Here is a 26,599-nt window from a genome sequence, read left to right on the forward strand (position 1 = left end):
AAGACTGATTTATTTAAAATGCGTTTATTGACACTGAGTCACTGTCATAGTCACTTACACATGTGACTTGCTGGCGTATCAATCATTTCTGCTGTCAAGTTATTAAATGCAGTTTCTAAAATGTACATTTTTGCACTTTTGCGTAAATATTTTTATATACTGCGTGATATACTTCAATTAAAACACAAGGCACTTGACTCAAATATTCAAATATCCCTTAGGATGAAACGATGTGCAAATGACTACAAGATAAAACAACGCAGATTCTGGCCAAATTCAGCCATTGTCACCTTAAAATACTTGAAAAATACTGTTAAAACTTTGGCTTTGCTTCTTTTACTTGTGTAGTACTTGCTGTTTTACTGAGCGAATGTGTACTTAATACACACCTTTGTCCACCTGGTTCTTAGTTGCTCTTATCACCTGTTCCTTTCTAAAAGTAAGGGCTGATCTTGTTTTAGATCACTGTCGTGGAATTATTAGTTAGGCAAACAAATACATATACATATACTGCTGAAGGCAAACTGAGGGCAAAGGTGTTAATACCCACAAATGTACATTCAGTTACGTCAACACAGTTTTTGTCTTTCATTCACTTGTGAAGAATCACATGGTCAAACAAACGTAGCTCTGTGTGGTTGCGTTCTGGCCGTGACTAAAACCAACTGCTGAGAACACTGTCAGCATTATCAAAACTTAGAGGAAGGATTATTAGGGTTTGTTTGGTTTTTTTGCTGTGTGTGTAGACCTTCCTATTAACATATCAATCAAACCTAATCCATTGTAGTAGTATCAAGTATTCCATCAGTTATTATGTAAGAAGCAGAAGGTGCGATAGTCCGTAACGCAGAGTCTTCCTTGGTTCTGTCACTAAATGTCTGCTATTTCCATTGCACCCTGTCGTCCTGCTCTTCCCCACGTTTACGAATGCACCATGGGACTCAGTGGAGGCAGCGAGTAGGGGTTGTCACATATAAAAACTACAAAATACCTAACGCACCTGTTCTAAATTCTAATCGGCCGTGGAGCCGTGGATGAACACGTTGGAGCCCAACGTAATGACAGCGCTAACGTGCTGATGGTTAAAAGTTATCATGTTATCATGTTAGCAAACATAATAAAACCACGTGACGGCCGAGAGCAACACCACGTATATAACTATAAAACCCTGCTTTTATCAAAGCGTTTACAGATTGCCCTGTACAAGGCCAAAGCAAACTATAGGTTGGATGTATACACCCTGAGACAGTTGGAGGAACCGCACTGGAAAAACAGGTCCAATGGTCTTAGTTCAGGTTCTTGCATCAGACACAGAGTCTCTGTCTCAGTTTCAGTGCTTCCGAAGCCCCGTAGATTCATCCCTCAAAAACAGACAAACACGCGCTCCAGGCGAATACCAACGCAGTAAAGAAACACACACACGCGCACGCACACTGGCTGCTGCTGCGGTCCTAGCTCACAACAGCAGGCTTGAGGAGGAGCGCCCTCGGAGGAACCACCACCCAGGAGTAGGGGTCGCTCCTGTGCCCCACGACCGCCGACAGGTTCAGCACCTCGCCCTCCTCCTCCTCCTCCACGTCCGCGCCCCCCGCCTTCGTCTCCGCTATCTGCCCGAGACCCAGAGACCCCAGCCCCAACACAGACGCCGCTGAGAGTCCAAAGTGTAACAGCGGCGCGTCTGTGAGGCCCATGGGCCCCATGCGGCCGCCTCCCCCGATGGAGAACAGAGGGTTCTGGTGAGCCAAGGCCCTGGCGTGGCAGAAAGCCGACAGGGGCAAAGCGGTCCCGAGACCCCCCAGGAGAGCCGCAGTCGCCCCCGGAACCACGATGTGGGCTCCGCCTGCGGAGGGCGGCTCGGTGGGGCTCTGGTGGCCCAGCCTGCTCGGGGGCGCCTGTTCCTGCGAGACAAAGTGCCCGTGGGCCTTGATGTGCTTGCGCAGCGAGCTGGGGTCTGTGTAGCGCTTCAGGCAGCCGGTCATTTTGCAGTAGTAAGGCTTGTCCACATAGTGGGTGCGTGTGTGCTTGAAGCGGTCGCTGGAGTTGGAGTAGCGTTTGCTGCAGCCCTCGTATGGACAGATGTAGGGTTTCTCTCCTGGAGGACAGATGGGGGAGAACAGTGAGCGTGAGCACCTTGATAAACACCTAAAATATGTGTTGTATTCTTTTGTCAGCAAGGATTAAACTACAAATAATGCACATGATTAACCAACTCATTCAACTGTAAATCCTACTGTATCTACAGTATACGAGAACAAGGAACGTCTTTTGTCTGTCATCCAGACAGACAGAAACGATCTTTGTCTGAGCGCCACACTTACATCATGACTCGGTTGAAGCAGCTCAGCACAGAACCTGCGTATCATCAACCAGTAGTGTATGAAATAGTGAGGTGGTAGCACAGCGGCGTACAGGCGTCGGTTTGCTGCTTAAAGGTACAGAAATAGTCCCTGAACTGCTGGAAACCTCATGTTACCAACAGAGTTGCCTGTGCTCTGTTGTTGCTTGTTGCTGCTTGTTGCTGTTGCTGTGCTTTTCTCTCTCTCTATCCTCTCACCCCAACCGGTCGAGGCAGATGGCCGCCCACATCCAGTCTGGTTCTGCTGGAGGTTTCTTCCTCGTTAGAGAGGGAGTTTTTCCTCTCCACTGTTGCTGTCAAATTAAATGCTTGCTCTATGTGGGGTTTGTTGGGTTAGTTGTGTGAGGTTTTAAACCTTACTTTGTAAAGTGCCTTGAAATAACTTTGTTGTGATTTGGCGCTATATAAATAAAATTGAATTGAAATTGAATTGAATGTTGTCATAGATCCAGCATTTCGGTCATGTGTGTGCTTAGTTTCCAGTCTTATTTTGGTATTTTCTGTCTTGTTTCCTGTCGGCCTTAGTTCTTTTTTACTTACCTAGACATGTGTCACCACTTCCTGTGTTATTTTTGTACCACTTCTGGTTCTGTTCTGTTCTGCTCAACCAGTCATGCCATTTCACCACCTGCATTAGTCATTAGTTGGTTACTTGTACCCCTGCACTTACGCCAGATTGTTTGTTCATCCACCCGTCAACTCTCCAGCGTCATTATCTAGGTCTTTCCTGTGTACCGGTTCTAGTTCCTGTTTTTTGACTTGCCTGCTCCCTCGATTCTGGTTCTTGACTCTGCCTAGCGTGTATGACCTTAGCCTGGAGATTGGCCCCCGTTGTTGCCTGATCCTTGTCTGCACTGCTGCCGTCATCCCGGCCTTTCTGCCTACCTGACCACGAGCCTGAATAAACCCTCACCTGCCAGTTCATGCAAGCTGTGCGTGTGGGTCCTTCACCTTGAACCGTGACACATGTTCACTGAGTCTGTACTTCTTATTATCTGCTCTGTCCTTTTGCTGCATCCTACCGAACTATTCAGCCCCTGCCACCATTTAGTGGATGCCAAAGTCACATAATATCTAGTAAACAATAGGCGGCGCAGGTGGGTGAGGCCGCAGGGCCTCATGGGAGTTTCAGTGATGCGCTGGAGTTTATAGCTTACTCTTTACTGGTTATTCTGAGTAAACGTGTACACAAATCTCCCACCTATTCCCCCCACTATATTTAAAAGTGTAAAATTTAATATGTAACATAGTAGCATAGCTGTTAGCCTGTGCTGACTGGTCACAGCTCAGTCTGGGGTGAGAGCAGCCAGTGGTTGATACTGATATGACCCTAAACACAGAGATGCCCTCAGAGGCATCATCTGTCACAGACAGAGCCTGGTGTCTACGATACTGATGATTGCTAACACAATGCAGCGCTCACCTGTGTGTGAGCGCGTGTGAATCTTCAGGTTCTCCAGACGAGAGAAGCTTTTGTTACAGGTGGGGCAGTGGTGCGGCTTCTCGTTGGTGTGTGTGCGGATGTGAATCAGCATTTTATACCTGAAAGAACAACAAAGCAAATAAACTCCATTCATAAAAAACACGCAGACATGTGGATGATAATAATCAGTAAGAACTAAAACTAAGCACAAAAGCCTCAAGCAGATCATATTTGGTCACAGCTTTTGATGAAATGGGTCAGAAACAGTAGACGTGGATCAGAATAATGTGCATCATACAAACCGTAAGGTCAGAGGTCAGCAACCACTCCCATCACGTCGTACCCACCTGGCGTTAAAGCCTCTCCCGTTTCGAGCACAGCCCTCCCACTGGCAACAGTAGCCACAATCTTTTTCAGGCTTCACGTGGAAGTCGTTGATGTGATCCACCAGGTCCTGCAGCGAATCGAACAGCAGGTGGCACTGCAGGACAGAGAGACGTTCACAGACATGAGCTTCAGGGTCATTAAAGACAATGACCTGATTGCATCACGTTCTCAGCCCCACCTGGTGGTCAGTGTGATAACACATTCCTTTATTTAACTCAGTGGCTCCGTGACCAAGTGGCTACTTTAGATGCTACCAGTTATGAGCCGTACCTTCATCCAGCGACAGGCCAGCTGACCGTCCAGCGAGGGCTCTGGGGACAGCGGCTTGTCTCTGTTCTGGCCAAAGATCATGGAGGAAGGGAAGCCGTAGCCCCTGGACGGACTTCCAACGGGCAGATAGAAGGGATACGCAGAGGCCTCCACACCTCGATGACGGACTGCTTCCTGGAAGCGCAGCGGTAAAAACACAAGCTTTGGCAGTGAACAGGCTACATTTAGGAGCGTTGGTGTTATCAGTGGGTCAATATTATAACTGGGATGCATGAACCGATAAGCTGCGTGTTTGATGCTGTAGTATTCAAGCATGTTTAGAACTGGACTTAACCAGAGCTGCTGCAACAACACATTAGACGTTCTCCCAGCATCCAGTTAATGAGCATGAAGTACATTGAGACCCTGAGCTGCTTATTCTGAGAAGACTGGTCATGCCTTCAAGTTACACAACGGTTTTCTTTAACTGTATGGGGAGAAGATAAGCTTAGCCTAGCTTGGCCTGTGCAGCTGAGCCTGGACTCACCCGAGAGAAGCGCTGTGGCTGAGGAGACCCCAGGGGGGAGCAAGGGGAGGGGCAGGAGGTGGAGGAGGGCGATGGGGACGAGGAGGAGGCGTGGCGGGAGGAGGGAGACAGGCTCAGGTCTATGGCTGGAGGGGTGAAGCAGGACCCGGGTCGTTCGTGGCAGGAGGACAGGACAGAATCTGGAAGGATTAAAGGCACAGTGTGAGTATGTGCAATAACGCTGCCTCACAGACGCCACGTTCCAACCGATCACACTCCTTTTGTGAACGAGAGGATTGTGTGTGGATACATTACTGGGCAGCTGGTGTAGCGTCACGCTGCATAGTTCACTACAGCTCAAGACTTTTTTCTGTTACGAGTTGATGTGCAAAATATAAACCTTCTCCCCATCACATCCAATTTAGGGTCAGTATTAACTTTACTTCATTAACAAAGCTACAGTTCATCACCAGTGCGAGTAACAAACAATGCAGCCAAGTGTTGTAGTCACGCTGCACTTATTATGAGATACTGATAATTTGGGGACAATGTTTGTCTCTCAGAGGTTTGATACAGATACAGATTGTGTAATATTGAATTACTGTTGCATTCATGCTGATGGTTTGCAGCGTGACACCTGGGGAGGAGGGCGGCGAAGGGAAGGAGGTGCCCAGCAGACGGGGTCGAGGGGAGCTGAGGGGAGCGCAGATGGAGGAGGCGCAGGTCCTCTTCCCCAGCCTCACGGGACCCCCTGCCCGTCCTGAGGGGAGCTTCAGGTCCAGCGGCTCGTCCAGCGACACCATGGCTGCTGTCAGTGCCTGGGGAACGAAGCAGGACCACATTGCAACGGGTACAGGGTCAAATGTTTGCTGGTCACATGACTCAGGGCTTGTGTTATTCCAGCATCATCGCATCTAAAATCATAATTTAATGCACCACAGTCACAGTCTGACAACGTTGTGAAAGCGTATGTACCTGTTTTACTGACTTGTTCTGAATTTGTTTTTGGATAAAAATGGATGAGAGATGTCACAGGACTGTTAGTCTTAACATTTAACTGTAATTACTGACGTGTAGCATTCAGGCAGTTTAACTGAGGCACGTGCATTCTTCAGTAACAGGTAATGTGCTATGTGAATAGCATGTACTGTGGGACTGGTGTAGAGCAAGAAGCAGTCTGAAGTCTGGAGAAGGTTTAAAGTGAAAGAGTGGACGGTCCAGTGTCATCATTTATCACCGTAGCATCGTCATGGTAACAGATGATGACACGGTGCAGTCTGGAGGATTATTGAGGATTATTACTTGAGGCTAATTAGATGATTGATGTGTGTTTGCGAGGAGCTAATGCTTGGTTGTCGTCCAGCAGCAAATTCTTACAGCTCACGTTCCCAACAGAGCAGAACCGATCACTTTCATGTTTCTGACCGTCTACACGACAACAGAACCCAGCGTGTGTTCATTTGTGAGCGTTCTCCCCGTCTCACTGCTACTAATCACATCTTGGATCCAGCTGCGGATGCGCTGCACATTCCGGACACAACGTGGGACGCTCCGATTCTGGCAGACGCTCCACCTTCGCCTGAAGGCGGCGCCGGCATTTTTCAGGTACCTGCTTTTGCTTTGGCGGCGCCGGACGTGGCTGCGAGCGGGTCTGCAGCACCACTGTGGGAGCGCCGCTGGTCCCGCTGTGTTTAAGGGCAGCTGGCAGCAGCGCCGCCTGAATTCACTTTCACTGCGTTTCATGCGCACGTCTCTCGCTTCCAAACATGCTGTCGCCACAAATTCCTCCGCCGTCGCCGTTCGGATCCCGGCATCATATAAGGCCGAGGCTCGACCACAATGAAGTCAGTGTTTAGGCCCCGCCGCCGGCCTGCCAGCTACCTCGCCACGCCGGCTTCACATTCCACACCAACCCTGTTGACTTCTCCCCACACGCTACAATTTGGGGGTATTGTGAAGGCACCACAAACGCACACACACACACACGCACACACTCGGCGCAGACATGCACCGCGTTCGGAACCCCCCCAACGTCCAGCAGGTCCTCCCCCGCTTTCCCCTCAGTGACCTGTGCTTGGGCAGCGGGCCCAGCCTCCTTATGGATCCCTAATGCCAGACACGCACGCTGCAACATGTGTGATATCAGCCAAACACGTCCAGAGCCAGAGTTCTGCCACACAAAACGCACAAAACAGCCCCAGACCTGAAGGTTTTCACCAGAGCCCCTCCAGCTCGCCCCCGCTCCATATGCTTTACTCAGACACATATAAGGCAGTTTTTCCTCCTCTGATTCCATGATGCCGTGATCCGGCCTCTCCCTCCCTGCTCCCTCGTTCTCCACTGCGTGTTCCGCCCTCTCACTCTTTCCTGTGGTTTTCCTCTTTCAGTCTTCCAGCAGAGCATACCTCTGCCTCTCTCCTCCCCTCTCCTCACCACTTCCCACTCCCTTTTCTTCTCTCTGCTTTTGTAGTCTCCAGTGCGCTTTATGTTTTCTCCTTGTCATTCTGTCACGGCAGAAATAAATTCTATTGCTATTATCAGCACCTCTTCCTATTGATCCCTATTCTGGATCATCAAGTAAAAGTGTAGACTAGGAATGTGGGATCACATAATGCTAAAATCTTAAGCAGTATTATAAACATCATAAACATTGATGAGCAGTGGATTTTAGTATTTATTGTGAGTGTGAAGTGGAGGATGCATCACTCCAGGATTGACGACCGTCCTCGTTGTACGCTTTGATCTTTACATCGTACTCCTTACAAGGTGCTACACAACTTGCAGCCACTGGGAGGGTTGGGGGGTGCGGGGTTGGGGGGGGGGGTCTTTACAAAATCGTAAAGGAGAGTAGTTTGTGCGGAGGGATCCTAAGGACACGACGTGAAAGCATGGGGGAAATAGCGAGGGGGGGGGGGTCCTCTCACCACACAAGCAAACAAGCAAATCTTAGTTCTTAGAGGCAGTTTTTTTTCACTGCAGACAAACAAGAGTTTTTGTCTCCTTACTGACGTCCAAGCATTTTTTCAGATTGCGCAAGATGTTTTTGACTGTTTCTAAGCCTCAAACCTAAGCGCAGCGTCCAGCACGCTAACGGCCGTATCACATTTCATGCGCAGCTCAGGCGCTGCCAGTGCTCTCAGCTTCTCCCAGTTGAACCGCTGGTGTGTGTGATGTGAAGCTCGGTTCCCAGCGAGTTTCAGGACCAGGAGAAGGGCCCGGGAGGCAGCGAGAACAGGGGACCTGAGGTGGGAACGGGTGGGAACGGGTGGGAAGGAGACAGACAGGCTCCCGCCCTCTCCTCTCACGCTGTTTTCTGACTCTCGTTCTCTCCCGCATCTCGGCAGCGCTGAGTGATGCAACAACGCAGAGCCAGTCTGCAATCGCCACCAGTGGAGCTGCAGCGCCGACACTGGCGTCTGCGCCACTTAGTCGGGGAGTGGTGGCGGCCGTCGGGGGACGAGGAGGGGAATCATTCAGGGCTCAACGACACCAGGCGTCGGAGCGGCACACAACGCTGTTCCAAAGGGAACCGTGCTAGAGTTGTTTCTTAGCACACGAGGAAAGGAGATCAGTGATCACTGATCAAAAATAAAACATGGACCCGGTTCATCCCTTCATAACCCAGAGACGAGCTTAACCATGTATAGTCACAGAGAAGATCCCAGCTGCTCCAGGAGCAGGAGGTTGTGAAGGCGGCCAACGGTTGGAGATGTTGTTTTACCCCAATGAGCACATCTATCATTAGCTACCCCCCCCCCCCCCCCCCTCCACCACCACCACCACCAGCTAAGGGCTCATCCTCATTCTGTCAGCGGGTCATGGGATCACAGCACCGCAGCCACGGTTCATTTCATGCATTTTTGCCACTGATTCATGAGTTCGGACAATTGGAGGAACAAAAACGAAGACGAGGAAGCAAAAGACCAGAGTGGAACCGTGACCCCGACGCTGGCGTGCGTTCTTGTGCCTTTGGAGCTGATTGGCCTTTTGTCTGAGACACTGAATGCTGGTGGTCTCCTCTCAGTTTGCTCTCCTCGCTCGTGACCCCCACCCATAATGCACTGCACCAGCACCAGCAGCAGCACCAGCGCCCTCCCAGCGGTTGGCAGTGGGACAAGGTCAACACTCGTCCCTCCTCCTCCTCCTCCTCCTCCTCCTCCTCCGCTCCGCTGCCTGTAACTCATACGATGCTGCAGCACCGAGTGGAGACGAGTGGGAAGTGGAGGACAAAGATGGAGAGAAGAACGGCAGCTTCAAGGACGCTGGAAAAATGGGCGCCCATATTCTGGGTTTGTGTTGAAGTGTGAAAAGGAGAGCAGTTGTAGAAAAAGAGAGAAAGCGAGGGGGAGAGAAGTGTTTCTGATTTCCGTTGTCAGGCGAGACGGAGACTCGCCTGCATCCAAGAAATCCTCTTTTTTTGTTTCATTCCCGCAGCTCTGTCACCCAGATCTAAAAGACACAAACACATGCGCCTCGCATTCCTACGTGCAGAGCAGATTCACCCGATTTGTTTCCACTGTGTGTGTGTGTGTGTGTGTGTGTGTGTGTGTGTGTGTGTGTGTGTGTGTGCGTCTGCGTGCGTGTGTGTGTGTGTGTGTGTGTGTGTGTGCGTGCATGCGTGTGTGCGTGTGTGTGTGTGTGTGTGTGTGTGTGTGTGTGTGTGAGTGGTGTGTGTGAGTTGAGTGTGTGTCGGTTGTGCTGTGTGAGTGTGTGTGTGTGTGTTGTGTGTGGTGTGGTTGTGTGTGTGTGTGGTGTGTGTGTGTGCGTCTGCGTGTGTGTGTGTGCGTGTGTGTGTGTGTGTGTGTGTGTGTGTGTGTGTGTGTGTGTGTGTGTGTGTGTGTGTGTGTGTGTGTGTGTGTGTGTGTGCGTCTGCGTGTGTGTGCGTCTGCGTGTGTGCATGCATGCGTGTGTGCGTGTGTGTGTGTGTGTGTGTGTGTGTGAGTGTGTGTGTGTGTGTGTGTGTCAGCCAGTAAACAATAACCAATCCCAGCTGTACTGTGGCCCGTTCTTCTCTGTGGGGAAACAAAGAGAGAGAGAAAGAAAGAAGCCTCCAACAAATAACGAAGTAACGAGCTGGGAAAAAATGTCGGCAGAAAGTTTTACAGTAACACAAATCATGAGCCCTGAATCATTTATGGTCCAGCATCTTCACAGGTAACTCGCCTTCAGTTTCCTTGAAAGCTCCACTTATTCCTTCCTGACTGAACCATCACCCTCTCTCTCCATGGACAGAGCCTGAGGCTTCAGCTGCGCTGACGTCGGCTCACGTCTTTGTTGTTGCCAGTTTACTACATTTTCACACCCGATTCCAAATTGTGTTGACATGAGGACCAGAGTGCAGGGTTTGAACAGCTTCACAGATTCAAAGTTAACACTGGCCTTTTCATAAGCAGCACCTTTAACCAAGTGTTCAGCCGCCTCCATAACCACAGTCTCTGCTCTAATAACAATGAAGTGAATGAGGCTCCTCGGCCGTGGACGGTCTGAAATGAAGGCTGTGCCTCTGAGTGTCCATTAATCGTACTCCAACAGCTATTATCAGAGTACGAGTCTAACACGGTCCGAGCAGAGCGAGGCCACTGATCGGCCACATCTGTGCACCACTGGAACAGACCAGGCCCATTTCCCATCTGCCACGACTCTTGATCCCTCTTTACAAATATTTATTCCCAAATTTGCCAACACATAACTCTTTAATTTCTTTTTCTTTGGGCCCAGAAGAAGAAGAGAAATGAGAAAAAGACAGAGAGGCCGTGAGTGGGAGGGAGGAGAGGTGAACGAGAGGCGGGGGAGTGGGTGTTGGGGGAGGGATGGGGGGGGGGGGGGGGGGGGGGGGTATGTCGGGTGGGGTTTTCGGAATTTGGTCTATGTTTGGTTTGGACATGAAGGCCCCGGCGCTGGGCTCTCAGGAGGATAATGGAAAAGAGAAGGAGAAGAAAAGAAAGGGAGGTTTATGGATGTGTGTTTTCCCTCACAGGTGGTCGGCTCACACTGACGAGAGGGTCCGTGTGCACCGCGTTGCGTCAGCGAGGCGCGGGAGCTAGCGCTGGAGCTAGCGCTGGAGCTAGCGTTTATCTGCAGATGCTGGCACAGCAGCCGGAGTCAGAGAGGGAGAAAAGACAGAGGAGGTGAATTAGACATTCCTGAGACGGAGGAAGGGGGGATTCAGGGAGCCAGTGGTTAGTCAGTGGTTAGAAACTAAGAGAAGAAAAATGAACGTCTGGTCCAGGGCTGGGTCCAAAAACCATACCGCAAGCAGCCGAGCCGGGCCAGAGGAGGCGAGGAGAAAATAAAATGTGAGAGGAGGACGGGGGAACCTCCAGCTCCTCCAGCAGCGCCACCTCCCGCCTCCTCCCATGTGAGCGTGTGCCTCCTACATGTGCTGCGGGGGAGAACGAGGGGGAGCCGGCCCGAACCCGCTGAACCCAACCCACCGTGTACAAACCGCACGGAAAGCATGGAGGACAAGGGGCCGAGGCCTGCTGCCACACCAGGAGCGTCAGGGGAGGTGGGATGGGGGGGGCTCCTCGGCTCCTTCACTTTGCTTCCTTTCCTTAGAGGAAGTGGCTGACTCATTTCTCTCCTTCAGTGTTTTTCCTTCCATCCTGCCCTCAACGTTTTCTGTCATTTGCTCAGTTCTTTCTTGCTGCCATTGTTTCTTTTCCCTTTTTCTGGAGGTTTTCACTTCTGCTGCTCTTTCACTGCTTCCTTCCAGTTTTCCTTGTCCTCCTTGTCTCCCTCACCCGTGATTCGCTTCGTGCTGGACCATGAAAGGATTATTGCTAATCTGGAAATAAGGCATCTTTGTGCTCTCTTTATTTTTAGGGTTTGTTGCTTCTTGTCTCTGTTTTTTCAGCCCACCATTTCTTTTTCTGTCATTTTATCCTTTCTTTCAGTCCTTGACTTCCTTCCTGCCTCCACTTTATATCATCCTTTCACAGCTCCCTCCGTTCTTTCTTTTTACGTACTCATGATTTAATCACTTGGACACGGTGTGGGTGGAAGGGGGCTGTCAAGCAGTCGCACCCAACATCAACAAGAAAAACGAGCGCTTGGCTTCGGGTCTTTTCTGAAAAACCCCTTCGTAAAAGTCTGTCCAACCTTTACAGAGTAACATGATGCAACAAAGCTGCAACCTGCACATGAAAACTCCACATTCTCAGAGACTTGTCACCACAACCACCATGATACATCACAGGAAAAGAGGTTGAGTGGGGCTGACGCACCCGTGGAGAGTTGCACCATAATAATCATTGCAGCTGGAGTTGGAGGTTTTCCTGATGCACGGACATGTTAGCTTTAAGGAGGATGAGGAGATGATGACTGGATGAGGAAAACAGGGAAGTGAAGGTCTTCCACCCTGTCCCATGTTGGGATTTGCTCAGCGGGGGTCCCAGAAGTGTGTAGAGTCTCAGAGGGGCTGATAAAGTTACCATTGGTATCCTTTGGATGCAATGTTTTAGTCCGCATGAGCCACCATTAAGGCATCCACTGCACCCCCCCCCCCCCCCACCCCATCCATGCTCCACCTCCACCCCCCCTCAACACGCATCCTTAGTCACAATTACACCATGTCTGTTGATTCTAGCCACTTTCTGACCCCATGTTGTCATCAGACACACATTTACATGATTTGTGTGTTTCTTCAAGTTTCAAGGCTTTCTTATTTCATCATTAGAAAATGGATGGAGCAGGCAAATATTTCCCATTCTGACTTCTATTATTTTAAAAGTGCATTTTTAAAATAATAGAAGTCAGAATGGGAAATAATATCTTGTACTAATAATAATTATAATATTTACTAGAATATAGTAGAAAGTTCAATGAAAGTCTTCCTGAGGTTTACCTTATGTCGCCTGTGGTCAAACAGCCTCCGCTTCTCCCTGCAGTCTGAAGATGCTGTGGAGCCTCCACCTGACACTAACTGAGGATACAAATGACCAAAATCAGGCGACTATGTGCGATGGGACTCCTTCCATCTTCGATTGACTCATCAAGTGTCTATGGCTTTTCAAAATAAAAGAAATCTGTCTCTTTAAATCCTCCCACACGGGATCGTTCAAGAAAAAAAAACGTCTCTTTCGAGTGGTCAGAGTTTAGATATGCAACATTAGACTGAGGCTCGCTTCAGAAATCCCTAACAAACTAAAGGCTGTACTGGAGGCGCATCGCTCGGTTGCGACGCTGGTCAACTGAGCTTCCAGCGGTGGAGAGGAGGGAAGAGGCTGTCTGGGTGGGTGGGGAGAGAGGGGTGGAGAGCCAGTGGGGGAGAGGGGGGGTCGGAGAGGGAAGGAGATCCAGCTGTTGCCTCTCACGACAGGAGTATCAACTGCGCTCTGCGTGCGCGCGCGCGTGCGTGTGTGTGCGCTTTAAATTATTTTGAAAATATGCTAATGAAGCCCCTGCGGCCTAGGTCCCATTGTGGCGCATAGGTTTGTAGAAGACAAGCCCAGATTTAAGTGGATGTAGATTCTTGACGGTCCGATCTGAGGTTGGTGTCACAAAACTAAAGAAAAAACAGAACTAGAGTTATTGTTAGACTGAGACACACAAATTTGAAAAATAGCATTTATTTATGTTTTTGACAGAAGAAAGGTCATATTGCTATAAGGCTAGAACCAGGTAACACTGGCCATGTGAGATACAAAAGTCTATGTCAGGTAACATTGTTTGTAAGAAATAAATATTTTATTTATTATTTTATTTATAACCCGTTCTCTTTCGCTCTGTCTGCTGTGCTCAGTCAAAATATGGAAAACAAATTGTCTCTGGGATTAATAAAGTTTTCTGAATCCTGAATCTTAAATCCAGTTCAGCAGTTGAATCAAGAGATCCATTAAAACGAATGTTTTTCATAGGGGCTGATGAGTTTTAACATGGTCTTGATCTATTTTTTCCACTCTTTGTTACATTCTGTTACTGAGTAATCTGTGTCTCAGCAGACCTCAGAAATGCAGCCAGACCACATGAAAGTGTCCTCTTAGTTTGGGCTTCTGTTACAATACGAGTTACAGTGTCTTCTGGGATAGTTGAATCTTCATTAAATTCAATAAATATCTTCCTGTTTAGGCTGCAGCAGACATACAGCCTAAACAGCCTACACTATAAAAGTTAAGGTCTAAACTGCAGAAATGTCACTGTCCTCAGAGCACATTAGCCTCTGCATGTGTTATATGTTGGTTGTTGCACCTTCAAACGAGCAGCTGAGGGTTGAGACCTGCTTTCAGGGTTCAGAATCAGGTTTAATTTATAGGGTTCAGGTCCAGCGGGCCAATAAATACCCCCTGACACAATGTACACAATACATCTATACGTGTCATCAACTGACATCCTTTATATCTAATTCACATATTACATATCACATAGATCATCCTGTTTTAGGGAAACACACTTCAATAAGTAAATAAACAACTAAGAAAATACACCTTTACAGTGTGATAGCCCCACCTGGTGTTGACCTCTTAGACTGCAGGTGTCTGGTCTTGATTCTGTCTCCTTCAAAACAAGGCTGGGGACTCATTGAGTAACATTATGCAGCTGTAGAAAAAGTAAACTTCCATTGTACTGCTGAAGACTTGACATGGAAAAGAAACACACTTTTTCATCAGCTCGTTTGAGTTTCGCTACCAACACAGATGCTAATCTGACTCCCCATCGACATTGTTAACACGCAGACGGATTTATTTATTTATTTTATTATTATTTATATTTTTTCTTTATTTATCTAGATGTTCAGGCTCATCTGCAGCATGAGCTGATCTGAAGCTGTAGCAACGGTTGTGAGGAAGGAAATGCATCCGTGTCTTAAAGCTCTGGAGATACATTTAAAGATATTTGCCTACTCAGAACTCTATGCAGAACATTTGCACTGATGTGTATAGAAATAGTTCAGCTTGGACTGGACAGAGAACTAATGCTCTAATTACTGCTGTATAGTGTTTTAATAATGGGTCTACGTGATGTGCGTGGTATCAGTAGCAGACTTCGAGCCCTAAACCTAAATCCTGGACCAGCAGTAGGATGGCGCCCTGGACATCACTGTCACCCTAAACACTGTATCATTACAAATTCTCTGGTTGAATTCTCCACCTTCTACGATATATACAGTAACCACAGAAATGACTGCATGTACATTAGAATGAACCAAACAAGGCAGCAAACACTGGACTCTTCATATACATGTGTATATGATCTTTTTTATTATAGCCAAATGCTACTCTGCTTTATCCAAATCAATCATCAGGAAGGAAGAGTTTCTCTGATGCTACAATAGATCTGCACACTTCCCTTTCACTGCTCTGTCATCTGCCCTCGCGTCGCTGTAAGACTGGAGAATTAAAGTTTTGCTGCTATTACGAATGATTTTGTGCCATTAAAAAAGCAGATGATGCCAATCAATCTATTTTCTGAATAGGATTTGAGAGACTACAACAGCTGCGATGTTTGTCAAAGCCTTATACGTGTTTCTGGGTTTCCTCATTTACTTCCTAGGTAAGAATAAATGCTCATCTCTTTTAATGTGATGCTAAACACTAGTCTTTTCGGATGTTTGCTAACACTTTCTTGTTTTGCAGCTGGTAATGGGGAATATGGACATGCATTAAGCATCTGTGCTTTGAGAGGCTCATCGGTGGATCTGCCGTGTCCAGATAGAAATCACAATTCAAGCATGAAATGGTACAGTGTTAATACGGACAACGTCGAGGAAGTCCCGAATGACTTCTCTGCAGACGGATACAATGCAACATATAAAATAACCCGGGAGAAAAACTTCATATTAACAATTAACACCAGTCTGACTGAGAGTGATGTCAAATCTTACTGCTGCACTGAGGAAACTAGCAACAAAGACTCCTGCCGCTCCATAACAAAACAAATAATTCAGCTCCATCTTGCAGGTACAGAAGCTGTGACATATTTATCATTTCTGCACCAGCATTCATTAAGAGCGGCTGTTTCATGCTCCATCATCTCAGACCTGCAGGTAAAAGTCATTCCTGCCACAGAGGGACAGACAGTTACTCTGATGTGCAGCTCCAGCTGTCGTCTGACTGAGACGCCTCTCAGCTACGTCTGGTACAGGAACGGAGAGCTCCTCTATGAGGACTGGTCTAAGTGGTACCAGGAGCTGGTCAGCGGCGACGGAACCGCCGCCTACTCCTGCGCTGTCAAAGGCTACGAGGACCTCAGAGCCCCGGAGGTCTCTGTGGGTGAGTGAAGACGTGACAGAATTAACTTAAAGTTGACTTTGGAAAAGATTGAAGGGTCGTGATGATAAATTCCATTTATTTTCACACAGACTCTGTCACATCAGCCTGCTTCACGGTGACCTACGCTAAAGGGAGGATGTGTTCCCATCACAACAAATCCGAGGATGAGCCCTGCTCCATCACGTATCCCAGAGGTCTGCTTCCCTCGAATGTCCACAGATTGACGCGTTGAAATGATCCCTCACTCTTTTCACAGAAATGTGCAATGAAATGTGAGATTTGTGTGTTTATTCCCTCTCACAGAACTAAATGTTAACATAATGAAAAAGCGTTTCTACAGCACACTGACCTGCAGCAGCAGCTGTCCTATGTCCGACCATCAATCTGCCTATAGGTGGTACTGGAACAAACGGCTGGACAAAAGCTTTGAGTGCCAAGAGATGGTTATCAAGATGCATCAAGTTGTTGTTATCGCCTGTGCTGTAAAAGGTCATGAAGATCTACTCTCGGATGACGTCTGTGAGTATAAACCAGCTGTTTGTATTATACTTAGCTTATGCATGTTATTAAGCCTGCATGCTGAGGTATGTATATTTATTAACTGAAAAAAATGATGTCATTATAACTTACAATATATTTGTACAAGTCAAATCCAAGTGCTCCATAAATATGCTGCTGTTTAGTCTACTCATTGGTCAGCACCATATGCACTACATCCATCTTTTAGAGAGCTATTAACACTGGCTTTCACTAATAATTTAAAATTTGTATTTCAGGCAGTGATGAGGCAGTGTTATGTCCGAGGGTGAATTATGCCAGCAGGAGAATCTGTGCCTTGGAGGGTTCGTCAGTGGACATTTCGTGTGAATACTTTACCTCTCCACATAGCTCCCATTCCCGTAGGTGGTTTAAAACCAGTGGAAGTGGTGAGGTTGCCGTGGAGGAAAATTACAGGATAAAGTATGAGAAGACGCAAGGTCACGACACGCTGAGAATAAATGATGTGAAGAAGAATGACTCAGCAGAATACTCGTTCACTCTACATTATGATTTACCCAGAGTGCTTTTAGTTGTTACAGGTAATATTTAAATACATATATTTTATATGAATTGTGTCTAAAGCTCTAAATTCTACAGATGTCTGAAATGACATTTCAGACATGCCACCTCCAAATTTTTGTATTGTAATAATAAATATCTCACGTCAGGCATTTTGACAGTGCTAAAACCATGACGCGTTTCAACTAATTTCAGGTCTGAAAGTGACGATGACTCCCTCAGCGTTGGTGACAGAGGGTCAGCGGGTCACACTGACATGCACGACCAGCTGTCCTCTGAGAAATGACTTGGTCTTCATCTGGTACATGAACGGCCGACCTCTGACCCTGCCAGAAAACCGCAACAAGCACCTGATTTTGGACCCCATCAGCTTAGGACATGCGGGCAACTACACCTGTGTTGTCATATCCTCCAAAAACAACGTTAGCTCAGCTGAGGAGAGTCTCGCTGTTAATGGTGAGTGTGCCTTTGGGGTTTTTACAGTACATCTGAATCTTCAGTTCCATCAGTTCACATAAATGCTGAATATTGCTTGTGCCTTTGTTTACTCAACTGTCATGAATCTATTTCCAGCTCGAGACAAATCAGCACTGATAATCAATTCAGCCAAACTGGCTGTGCTCGGTCTGATGCTCACTGCTGCATTTGTCCTCTACATGTGGAGGTAAGTCTGTTCTCACGTTATTTTATAGTCATTCTTGTATTCAAAGTGTTAATCATTTGCACGTGACTCAAGTAGGACGAAGCAGAATCAAGCTTCTACCAACAGGACAAAGGACAATGTGCAAACCAGTCAGGTGAGTGCACAGCCTCACACAAAGAGTGTGCTGTTTCTGTGCTCATGTGTGTCCTCTCATTTGTGTGTTCTGTGCTTAAGATGGACTCATTGTATGAGAGCATCGCGCTCAAGCCCATGAATCCTACAGGGCAGACAGAACAGGAGCTCCAGGAGGACCCCAAACGAGGATAAAAAAAACTCTTCACAAATTGTTCTAATGGGAAAGTGGAGAAGTTCCCCTCTGATGGACAGAAGCACAATAAGATGCAGAACCAAGCAATCATATGCACAGAACAGGAGGATTTAGGCTGAGGTTTCTTCCACTGTAGATTGAAACGTTTAACCACCCTTCCATGTAGCTTCATCAATCTGAGAAATGTTGGCTGTGGACCACTTATTTATCCTCAAGGTTGGTTTCACTTCACACGTATGAAGAGTAGATGGATAAAGGGTCTCTTCTTTACAGGTGTGGATTAAGAACTAACTCAGCTGGATGACAGACAATCCTCACAGACGTTTTTCATGAAAAACAATTCTAGGTCTATTGTTTATAATCCATTGAGTGAAACAGATGTTAAATTTTTTTAGATAACTTACAATTTATTGATTTACTACAATGTATGGTTTGCTTTATGTGGGACTTGCTGGGTTTTAGTTGTGTAATGTCTTAAACCTTACCTTGTAAAGTGCCTTGATATTTTTTGTGAATTGTGAATAAATAAAATTGTAAATAGAATAAATGGAATTGGCAAAACACTTAAAATTCCTGTATTCTGTCACGCGTGAGGGAGCTAATCCACACACGAACCTGGTGGTGTTCGTTGCGTGGACGTCATGAGGCCTCGGTGGTCACGTGACTTGTAGTATAGAGCAGATGCGTCGTTCCTGCTTTGATTCAACGATCCTCGAGGCTTTAGTGGGTGGTGGATCTTACAGTGCTCGTGTGGATCTGATCGTCTGAATAACGCAGTAGAACATCATGGACGACAGAGGCTACGGTTCCGGTGGGTGCCCGCGTTCTGTGAAACCTCATGCTTGTGTTTGATGGGTTATGGTGAAGCGCAGACATGTTAACAATGGCTACAGTTTGTTACCCTCATGCGCCATGTCAGCTAGCAGTTGGCTAACGTTTGCAGGTAGTTAGCTAGCTCAGATTTTTTTGCAACTAATTGCAACCAACCTAATCTTTTTAGAGGAAATAAAATACATTTATTGTGATGGGGTCGTAAATTAAAAATGTTTTTAATCAAAAAGTTTTTAAGTTCATCCAGGGCCCTGGCGGAACGGCTAGCTAGTGTTAGCCTCGTCTCCGCCAGGCTGTTTACCTGCTAAAATGCTAACATAGAGGCTTTGTTGTTCATTTTGCGTCATTGTGTAGGGAATGTTTAACGGTTACAGCATATAAAAAAACACTTGGCTGTTTGTATTCAGCGTCAATTATTACTCAACTAATTGACGTTTAAAGACTAACGGTAATTCAGTTGTTGTTTTCCTTCTGGTTATTTCAGTGGCTTCTATAAACATAATTAACTGAAATGTGTTATTACACCCAGTGCTTAAATGAAATTATGTCGTAGTTTTTTTTTAAGTGTGGGTAATTTGATTCATGAAATAATCCTTTGTGTCCTTGTTTTGTAGGCTACTCCAGTTGGGGAGGTGGAGGATCAGGCAACAGAGGTAAAAGCAAAAGTGATTACAGTCCTGCACCTTTGGCACAAATGAACTGTGACATTATGCTCAGTAGCTTTGTGGCACCCCATTTCACAGTATTAATGGAAAGCCTAATGATCTGTTATGGATACGGTTTGTGTTGTAGGTATGTATTTTCTAACTTGAAAGAGAACAAGGAAAATATAAATGTCAAAATTAGATGTATAGATATATAAATGTCAAATTATGGATGACCTTTTTCTTTTTTCGAAATTTCACAACAGAAAATACCTGACGTCATCTTTTTAGATGATAGATAATGAGATTTTAGATCTTATCAACATAATAAGAAAACATATTTGGTATCTTATTTAGGGTGTTGCCTTTTTGTTAATTTTAAATTCCTCGTTAGGTTCTGGTGGCTTTGACCTCTATGGGGGAAGTTACAAGGACTCGATGTCTGGGCTTGGGGGCTATGGTGGCGGAGGGGGAGGCCCTATGAAGAGAGGTCTGTCTGGAGCATCACTGCTTTCATCCACAGGCACACATGCAGATGCAGTCATTGCCAAGATTAACCAACGGCTGGATATGCTGACTCAGTTGGAGGGGGGGTTGAAAGGAGCTCGAGGTGACAGGTAACGACTTTTGTTGTTGAATTTTTCTTCCTTTTTTCTGCTCTATGGTGTCTTCATCAGAAGTGACTACCACACATTCATGATGTGTTGTTACATTTCACCGTAGTGTCTTTTATGGTAATTTAGTAGTTTTTTTTTGTCGAGAATCTTGTTCTTCATTATTAGCTTAGGCTATAAAATGTTGCATGTTTTTGAAGTTCCACATATCTTCATTTGGGACATGAAGTATCCTTATTGTAGAATATGGTTATGCATGCTAAAAACAGGGCCATATCAGTCGTTGCAGTTGGAAACTTTAGGCAGTGGTGTAGAATGAAAATGCTGCTACACTGAATGTGTAAACCTCCGCTGAGCTTTGAAATCTGTACCCCAGTTCTAATTTGGGACGTGAGCCTTGCAGGCAGCATTTGAGTCACTTGGTGGAAATGTCTTCTTGTTTCCTATCGTGTGTTGCTTTTATTGTTGGGAAGAAATTATGATTCCTCAAGAACCATATAAAAAACGCAATGCATGGCCGCCCATTGGTATAGAGCATTTCCATTTGTAACATTTTGACGTTATTGCACAGTCCAGTCCATTGTTACAGAGCACTCCCTGAACATTGCTTTTGTCCTGACTTCATGTTTGTGCTCGTACCTTTTTATTTCTCATCCTCCGTGTGACCTAACCCTTTTTTTTGGCTTTAGGTCACAAACAGGTGATGAGTTTTCAGTTGTTGCTTGATGTTGCATTGTCAAGCTGATATGTTTAGATTAGGTTGCCTGGTGCATTTACAAAGACACATGCCTGTGGAAATAGAGCAGTTTATATTCTTCCCCTTCCTCTTTGAATCTAGCAAAATCTTCTCACTTTCAAGGCATCTGTCTCAGGCCATTGCGAGCTGTGATGGACCACGTTTATGTCTGTTCAAGATTGCATACCCTTTCCTTTACTAAGGGATGGTAATCTACAGGATACTGTTTGACCAACAGAATGTGGTTGAATGAGTTTCTGTGAACCTAGAAAAGTCAATAATATTACAGAGCACAAGAAGAGCATTATCTTGTCTTGGATTATTACCTTCTGCTCTAATGTGGTTTGTGAAATAAAGCTGGGAGTGACAAAAAATGACCAGAGAAAGCGAGACCATGGAGGAGAAGGAATAGCAGGTGGAGAAATCCGAACCTGACACCCTCTCTGCCTACCTTGCTCTCTGCTTTTCTCTATCAATCCTCTCCCTCCCTCCCCGCAGGTTTGACCAGTACGAGTCATTCGACTCGCGCTCCTCTGCTTTCACCTCCTCCCGAGATCTCTACAGATCTGGCGGCAGTAGCTATGGTTATGGCGATGGCCGTGGGGACAACCTGCTGTTGGGTCAGCGAGGAGGCTCGGGCTTCGGAGGGGGAATTGGGCTAGGAGTTGGAGGCGGCTTTGATAGTCCCTCCTCTTCCTATGGAGTCGCTAAAATGCGACAGAATATGAGGGAGTCCTTCACCAGTGGCCAGGGAGGAGGTTCTGGAGGTGGAGGATGGGCTGGAGCTGGCCGACGTTCCCCCAGAAGGGGTGGAAGTGCTGGGATGCGAGGAGCTGGAGGAGGGTTTGGAAGCCGCAAGCCTGACCCCATTCCATTAGGCGGAAGTGGGAGGGGAGGTGGTAGTGGTGGCCAGTCCCACCGTGGCCACTCTCCAGGAGGTGGTAGAGGCAAGCTCCCATCCCTCCTGTCCACCCGCATGTACCCTGAGAGTGGGGGCTTCCACCAGGGTTCCACACAAGGGCCTCACGACTTTCCTGGGAGGCATTTTGGCGGGGGCCCACGTGCTGGCTGCCAGCGAGGCCGCAAGAGACCCCTCAACAAAGTAAGTACCTCCAGCCAAATAAGACCTCCTCAGACACTGGGCAAAAGTTAAGCCCTTTCTGAAATCCCTCTTTTGTGCCCATAACCAGCTGGCAAGTCAGCCTAATGGGGTAGTACCTGCTATGTGCCATCTACAGCAGTTTGTCACAGATAATCCCTGACACACATTTGACATGTCGCCTGCTTTTTCTAACTCTACATTGATCAAAATTTATGGCGGTCAGAGATGCCCCCTGGGCATCCTTTTATGAACTGTTTCTTGTAAAACGTCCCCTTTTTTTGTCCTTTTTTATGTCTGGGGGTGTTGAGTTCACTCTGGATTTTGTTTGTTTTTTTGCCCTTCTGTCCTACAACTGGATAGTCTTTAAGTTGGGGTAAACACTGCTACTGAGGAAACGCTGAGCGGAAGAAGTGCGCCAGTTGGATTTGATAAGCTTTGTGTGTAGAATTCTCTGGCTGCTGATGAGGTGTGGAGGTTTTTCTGGTGAATTACTGGTGAATACACACTAATTTTTGGCAACTATAGCAGGTGAAGCCCCAGAGAGATGTTCAGAAGAAGAGAAAACAGACACTTACTGCAGCCGATGAGCCAGAGTCAAAGATGAACAGGAGAGACAGTGCAGACACAGAGACTACCCAAGGTACATTTTTGGTATAAACGTGTGATATAGTAAAAGTAATTACCCTGAACGCTTGACTAATAAGGCTTCTCTTTCTGCTTTGGTGTGATGTTTATTTGTTTTTATAGAGCAACCTGAAAACAATGGTGATGACAGTGAATCAAAGACTGTAGCTGCGGTGAGTACATTATACATTATATAAAAGGAACTGGTATGAAGACTACCTAAACATGGCCATATACATACACACACTTCTATTAAATTAAAGTATTATTTGTTTTGGTTTATTGTTAGGTGCCAACTTTTACTGTGACCTAGAGTAATCACACAATACGGCTAAAACCTAGAATTTATTATAATTTGAAGTTGTACATTTTTTAACCAGTCAATAAAAATAGCATTCCTATTTTACTTTGCAGGATGCAACACCTACTGAAGATGGAGAAAAGTGTGAGTTCAACCACAGACTTTTTTTTTCCCCCATGGCACTTTTCTGATCTGCATCAACTAACGATAATCATCTTGTGGTCGAACCTCTTATAGAAAAGAATTTGTTCTTGTTATAAGGTTCACCTAAACAGGAGGAGAAGAAGCAGCTACAGGGCAAACAACCTGCACCCCAAGGCCAGGACAAGCACCCCAAAATGAGAAAGAGAAGGGGCTTCCTGGAAAGGTGAGCAATCTATTCTTTTCTTCTTATAGTTCTTACTTCTTACAGTTTTCACTGAAAAATGTGACTTTTTCATACCGGGGGGGGTGATTGTAAATGATATATTTCAGAGTTGTTTCATTTTATTTGTTTACTGATTCTGTCATACTTTTTTCTGAATGGCTATGGCATTGAGATTGACAGACCTTTCCCCTTCTCTCTCAGGGTCATGTTTGCTTGCTCTGTGTGCAAGTTCCGTTCATTTTACAAGGAAGAAATGGAAGTTCATCTTGATAGTCGTTTCCACAAGGATCATTTTAAGTTCCTGTCTAACCAGCTATCCAAGCCTACTACAGACTTCCTACAGGTGAGCTACTGTATGGTGCCTGTTACATTCATAGCCAATCAGACTCTAATCTGGACATGAAAGCCACTCAACAGCAGCTGACTTACTATCCATATTGAGCACCTCTACAGTCATTTAAGAAATTCCATATATTTCTCAAAGGTAATTTTGTTGCTTTACTATTGTAAATAAATGTAATTGACAGGTAAAACTGATTTTTGTGCATATATCAGTGAATTTGCACTTATATTGGGTACAAATGATTTATAAGTGTGTGCATGCGTTTGTTTCTTCTTACTACTACTACTACTACTACTACTGTTTTTTTATAGGAGTACTTGCAAAACAAGTTTAAAAAGACAGAGCAGCGGGTCAGTCTGTTGGAAAACCACAGTGCTGCCATCTGCCAGGTATACAAGGAGCAAGATCTCACCAGAGGTAAGCGACAGAGGATGTTTGCGTTTTTGTGTACAAAAGAAATTTGAGGAATCTTTGCTTATTGTACATTTTGTATTGTAGATCTTGGTATGGAGCACTTCATGAGGAAGGTAGAAGCTGCTCACTGTGCAGCATGTGACCTCTTCATTCCCATGCAACCCCACCTGATACAGAAACACATCAAATCTCATGACCACAACTACAACCGCAAGGTATGGCCGTTCATCTTCATGTAGATCACTCTCATGAAAATAAATAAAAGCAACCTTCAGCTAAGAAACCCTGGAACATTTATGCTCCCAAGGTGCTTAGTCCAAAGTAATGCTGCTGCACTGTTGCTACTCTGATGTCCTTAATTGAAGTGTAATAGCAGGCGTGGGCTGTTCTTTTTATTCAAAGGGAATGATGGAGCAATCAAAGAGGGCCAGTCTGTCAGTTGCTCGAAGCATTCTTAACCACAAACTCATTGGAAAGAAGCTGGAGAGTTACCTCAAGGTTTGTACTGCTTTGATGTTGCTTGTTCTTGTTGCATTTTGAGTTTTCTCTCATCTTTTAAGTATTTCAAGTTCAATTCTACATCCCTTTTTATATTCTTAAAACAAGAGTCTAAACTTGTGCTTAGATGTTGTAAAAAGTAACGGCAAAAACTTATTTAAATATTTATATATATTATATTTTTTTATTATTTTTAAAAATATTTTTAACATGAAAAGTGTAAAAAAAAAACTGTATAGATAGTTTATTTATGAAACATTTTATCAAACGCTTTGATATGTAGGAGAGGAAATGCACCCACCCACAAAACAAGTGCAATATGGATTATTACCATACTTTTTAAATTGAGAAATTAGATGATTTTGATGATCACTATTGCAAAACAAAAGTTCTGAAAGTTTACTAATAAGTAAATGTCCCTTCATTGTCAGGGTGAAAACCCATTCACTGGTAACCCAGATGACCAGGATCCAGAGGATTCCGTGGTGATGGATGTTTCAGAGATGGAGTTGACCAGCGGGACTGCAGACAGCCAAGCAGAGGCAGCACCAGTTGAGGATGAGTTGGTGGCAGAGGGGGAAACGAGCCAAGAGGCAGCTGAGAGTGAAGAACCGGCAGTAAAAGAGGAAAAAGTAGAGGTGCTAAAAATGGAGGAAGAGGAGGCTCAGGAGAACCCAGAAGATGACGAAGGTTTTGAAGTAGGAGAGGAGGAAGAGGAATATGTTGTACATGATGAAGTTGATGAAGAAGGAATACAGCGTGACCTGGAAGAGGGTGATAAAGGAACAGAAACGGCAGAAGTCGAGGCGGAAATTATGAATGCAGAATGATCTTTGCATCCTGTGCATGTCGAACTCAGTCACTCCCACAAATCTATTCAACACAATTTCATTGACACACATTAAGTAATGTATATCCTCACCTCACCATTTTCACCGAGCTTCATACATTTTATTTGGTAAAGGAATAGTTTGCAAACCATTGGGGACATACTTATTTACTTTCTTTGCTTGAGTTAAAGTAAAAAATGATCAAACTGAATTACATGGTAAACTTGTTTGTCAGTTATTCGCATTTAAAACTCAAAGAAAGCAAATAAATGTATTTCCTAATATGTCAAACATTCCTGCTAAAATTTGTGCTCCTCTGTTTGTTATTGTAGTTTAGATTTAGTTGTTTAGAGATTGTCATGAGTACCGTAAAGCTGGGTTATGTTGTTTTTATTTTTATTATGTTTATTTTAGTTTACACAGTTCCATAGTTTTTGTCTGTTGCCCGTATTAATGATGGTTAAGTAATTTTCCAAGGATCTGGTAAAATTTCAAACGGAGAATTTTGTATTCTATAGATTGGGACATAATGGAGGGACCCACATAGGAAAAGCGTGATGTAAACAATATGGATACATGTCATGTAAAACTTTGTTGGACCCTGAATAAAGAATACAAGGTGATCAATAAGTTGGTCTATTTCACTGTTTCATGAGGTGTTAAGCATTTTAGGTCCTCAATGTCAATGGAACAAATATTTAAAAAGTCACATGACTGATATTTGTGAATTAATACCTCTTGCACAACACACAAAATAAAGAAAAGATAGTTTGTATTCAAAAACGAAAAACTTGATATTTGATTTTTGAGTTTGTAGTGATTTTAATGGTGTTTTTACTATGAATGTGGTCTTACAAGTTCCTCTTTAGAAATGACTGAAACTGATGCTGATTTACATATCAAAAAAATACCCTATCTTCAATAATGTTAAGGGTGTGTCCATGTTCTGTAAAATATCAAAACAGGCATAGTCTTCCTAATGTTGAATCATCTGATCAAATCATTTTTTGATTTATTATTTTCACTATTTTCAAAGCTTGTCAAAAAGTTGTTATAAAAGCAAAATGTTAAAAAGCTTAATTGGAATGTAATGTAAGACAAATTAACCAAAACA

General features: G+C 45.3%; 3 protein-coding genes across 5 annotated transcripts; 2 read left to right on the forward strand and 1 right to left on the reverse strand.

The window, feature by feature from the left end:
* Nucleotides 1–5: 5 nt before the first annotated feature.
* Nucleotides 6–13,147, reverse strand: LOC114859837 (zinc finger protein GLIS2-like). The gene is made up of 7 exons (XM_029157869.3): nt 12,788–13,147; nt 5,579–5,759; nt 4,963–5,141; nt 4,437–4,610; nt 4,127–4,260; nt 3,780–3,898; nt 6–2,092 (listed from the first exon to the last, which is right to left on the reverse strand). Exons 2-7 carry the CDS (start codon nt 5,742–5,744, stop codon nt 1,452–1,454), a joined length of 1,413 nt encoding a protein of 470 aa, XP_029013702.1. The 5' UTR covers nt 5,745–5,759; nt 12,788–13,147; the 3' UTR covers nt 6–1,451.
* Nucleotides 13,148–13,958: 811 nt separating this feature from the next.
* Nucleotides 13,959–18,738, forward strand: LOC114857060 (B-cell receptor CD22-like). The gene is made up of 10 exons (XM_029153151.3): nt 13,959–15,432; nt 15,516–15,839; nt 15,918–16,151; nt 16,241–16,345; nt 16,455–16,670; nt 16,928–17,230; nt 17,406–17,666; nt 17,784–17,874; nt 17,950–18,007; nt 18,088–18,738. Exons 1-10 carry the CDS (start codon nt 15,381–15,383, stop codon nt 18,178–18,180), a joined length of 1,737 nt encoding a protein of 578 aa, XP_029008984.1. The 5' UTR covers nt 13,959–15,380; the 3' UTR covers nt 18,181–18,738.
* A 95-nt stretch (nt 18,739–18,833) lies between these two features.
* akap8l (A kinase (PRKA) anchor protein 8-like) lies at nt 18,834–26,115 on the forward strand. Of its 3 annotated transcripts, none has more exons than XM_029153120.3 (13): nt 18,834–18,992; nt 19,627–19,665; nt 20,051–20,273; nt 21,505–22,108; nt 22,634–22,748; nt 22,856–22,905; nt 23,147–23,177; nt 23,295–23,400; nt 23,602–23,743; nt 24,055–24,160; nt 24,242–24,372; nt 24,560–24,655; nt 25,087–26,115. In XM_029153120.3, exons 1-13 carry the CDS (start codon nt 18,968–18,970, stop codon nt 25,483–25,485), a joined length of 2,067 nt encoding a protein of 688 aa, XP_029008953.1. In that variant the 5' UTR covers nt 18,834–18,967; the 3' UTR covers nt 25,486–26,115. The 3 variants fall into 3 exon arrangements, with proteins under 3 accessions (XP_029008953.1, XP_029008963.1, XP_029008970.1); XM_029153130.3 differs by having other exon boundaries at nt 22,637–22,748; XM_029153137.3 differs by having other exon boundaries at nt 20,180–20,273.
* Nucleotides 26,116–26,599: the final 484 nt, after the last annotated feature.

The sequence above is a fragment of the Betta splendens genome, chromosome 1 (assembly GCF_900634795.4).
Source record: "Betta splendens chromosome 1, fBetSpl5.4, whole genome shotgun sequence".
NCBI classification, from domain to species: domain Eukaryota; kingdom Metazoa; phylum Chordata; class Actinopteri; order Anabantiformes; family Osphronemidae; genus Betta; species Betta splendens.

Excerpts from the sequence above, each read along its gene's own strand:
- LOC114859837 (XM_029157869.3), bottom strand. The coding sequence starts at position 5,744 with ATGGTGTCGCTGGACGAGCCGCTGGACCTGAAGCTCCCCTCAGGACGG. Across the intron at positions 5,142-5,578 it reads TTCGCCGCCCTCCTCCCCAG|ATTCTGTCCTGTCCTCCTGC; the intron begins GTGTCACGCTGC and ends TAATCCTTCCAG. Across the intron at positions 4,611-4,962 it reads AGCCACAGCGCTTCTCTCGG|GAAGCAGTCCGTCATCGAGG; the intron begins GTGAGTCCAGGC and ends CTGCGCTTCCAG.
- LOC114857060 (XM_029153151.3), top strand. The coding sequence starts at position 15,381 with ATGTTTGTCAAAGCCTTATACGTGTTTCTGGGTTTCCTCATTTACTTC. Across the intron at positions 16,671-16,927 it reads TCTACTCTCGGATGACGTCT|GCAGTGATGAGGCAGTGTTA; the intron begins GTGAGTATAAAC and ends TTTGTATTTCAG. Across the intron at positions 17,231-17,405 it reads AGTGCTTTTAGTTGTTACAG|GTCTGAAAGTGACGATGACT; the intron begins GTAATATTTAAA and ends AACTAATTTCAG.
- akap8l (XM_029153120.3), top strand. The coding sequence starts at position 18,968 with ATGGACGACAGAGGCTACGGTTCCG. Across the intron at positions 23,178-23,294 it reads TACTGAAGATGGAGAAAAGT|GTTCACCTAAACAGGAGGAG; the intron begins GTGAGTTCAACC and ends TCTTGTTATAAG. Across the intron at positions 24,373-24,559 it reads ACCACAACTACAACCGCAAG|GGAATGATGGAGCAATCAAA; the intron begins GTATGGCCGTTC and ends TTTTATTCAAAG.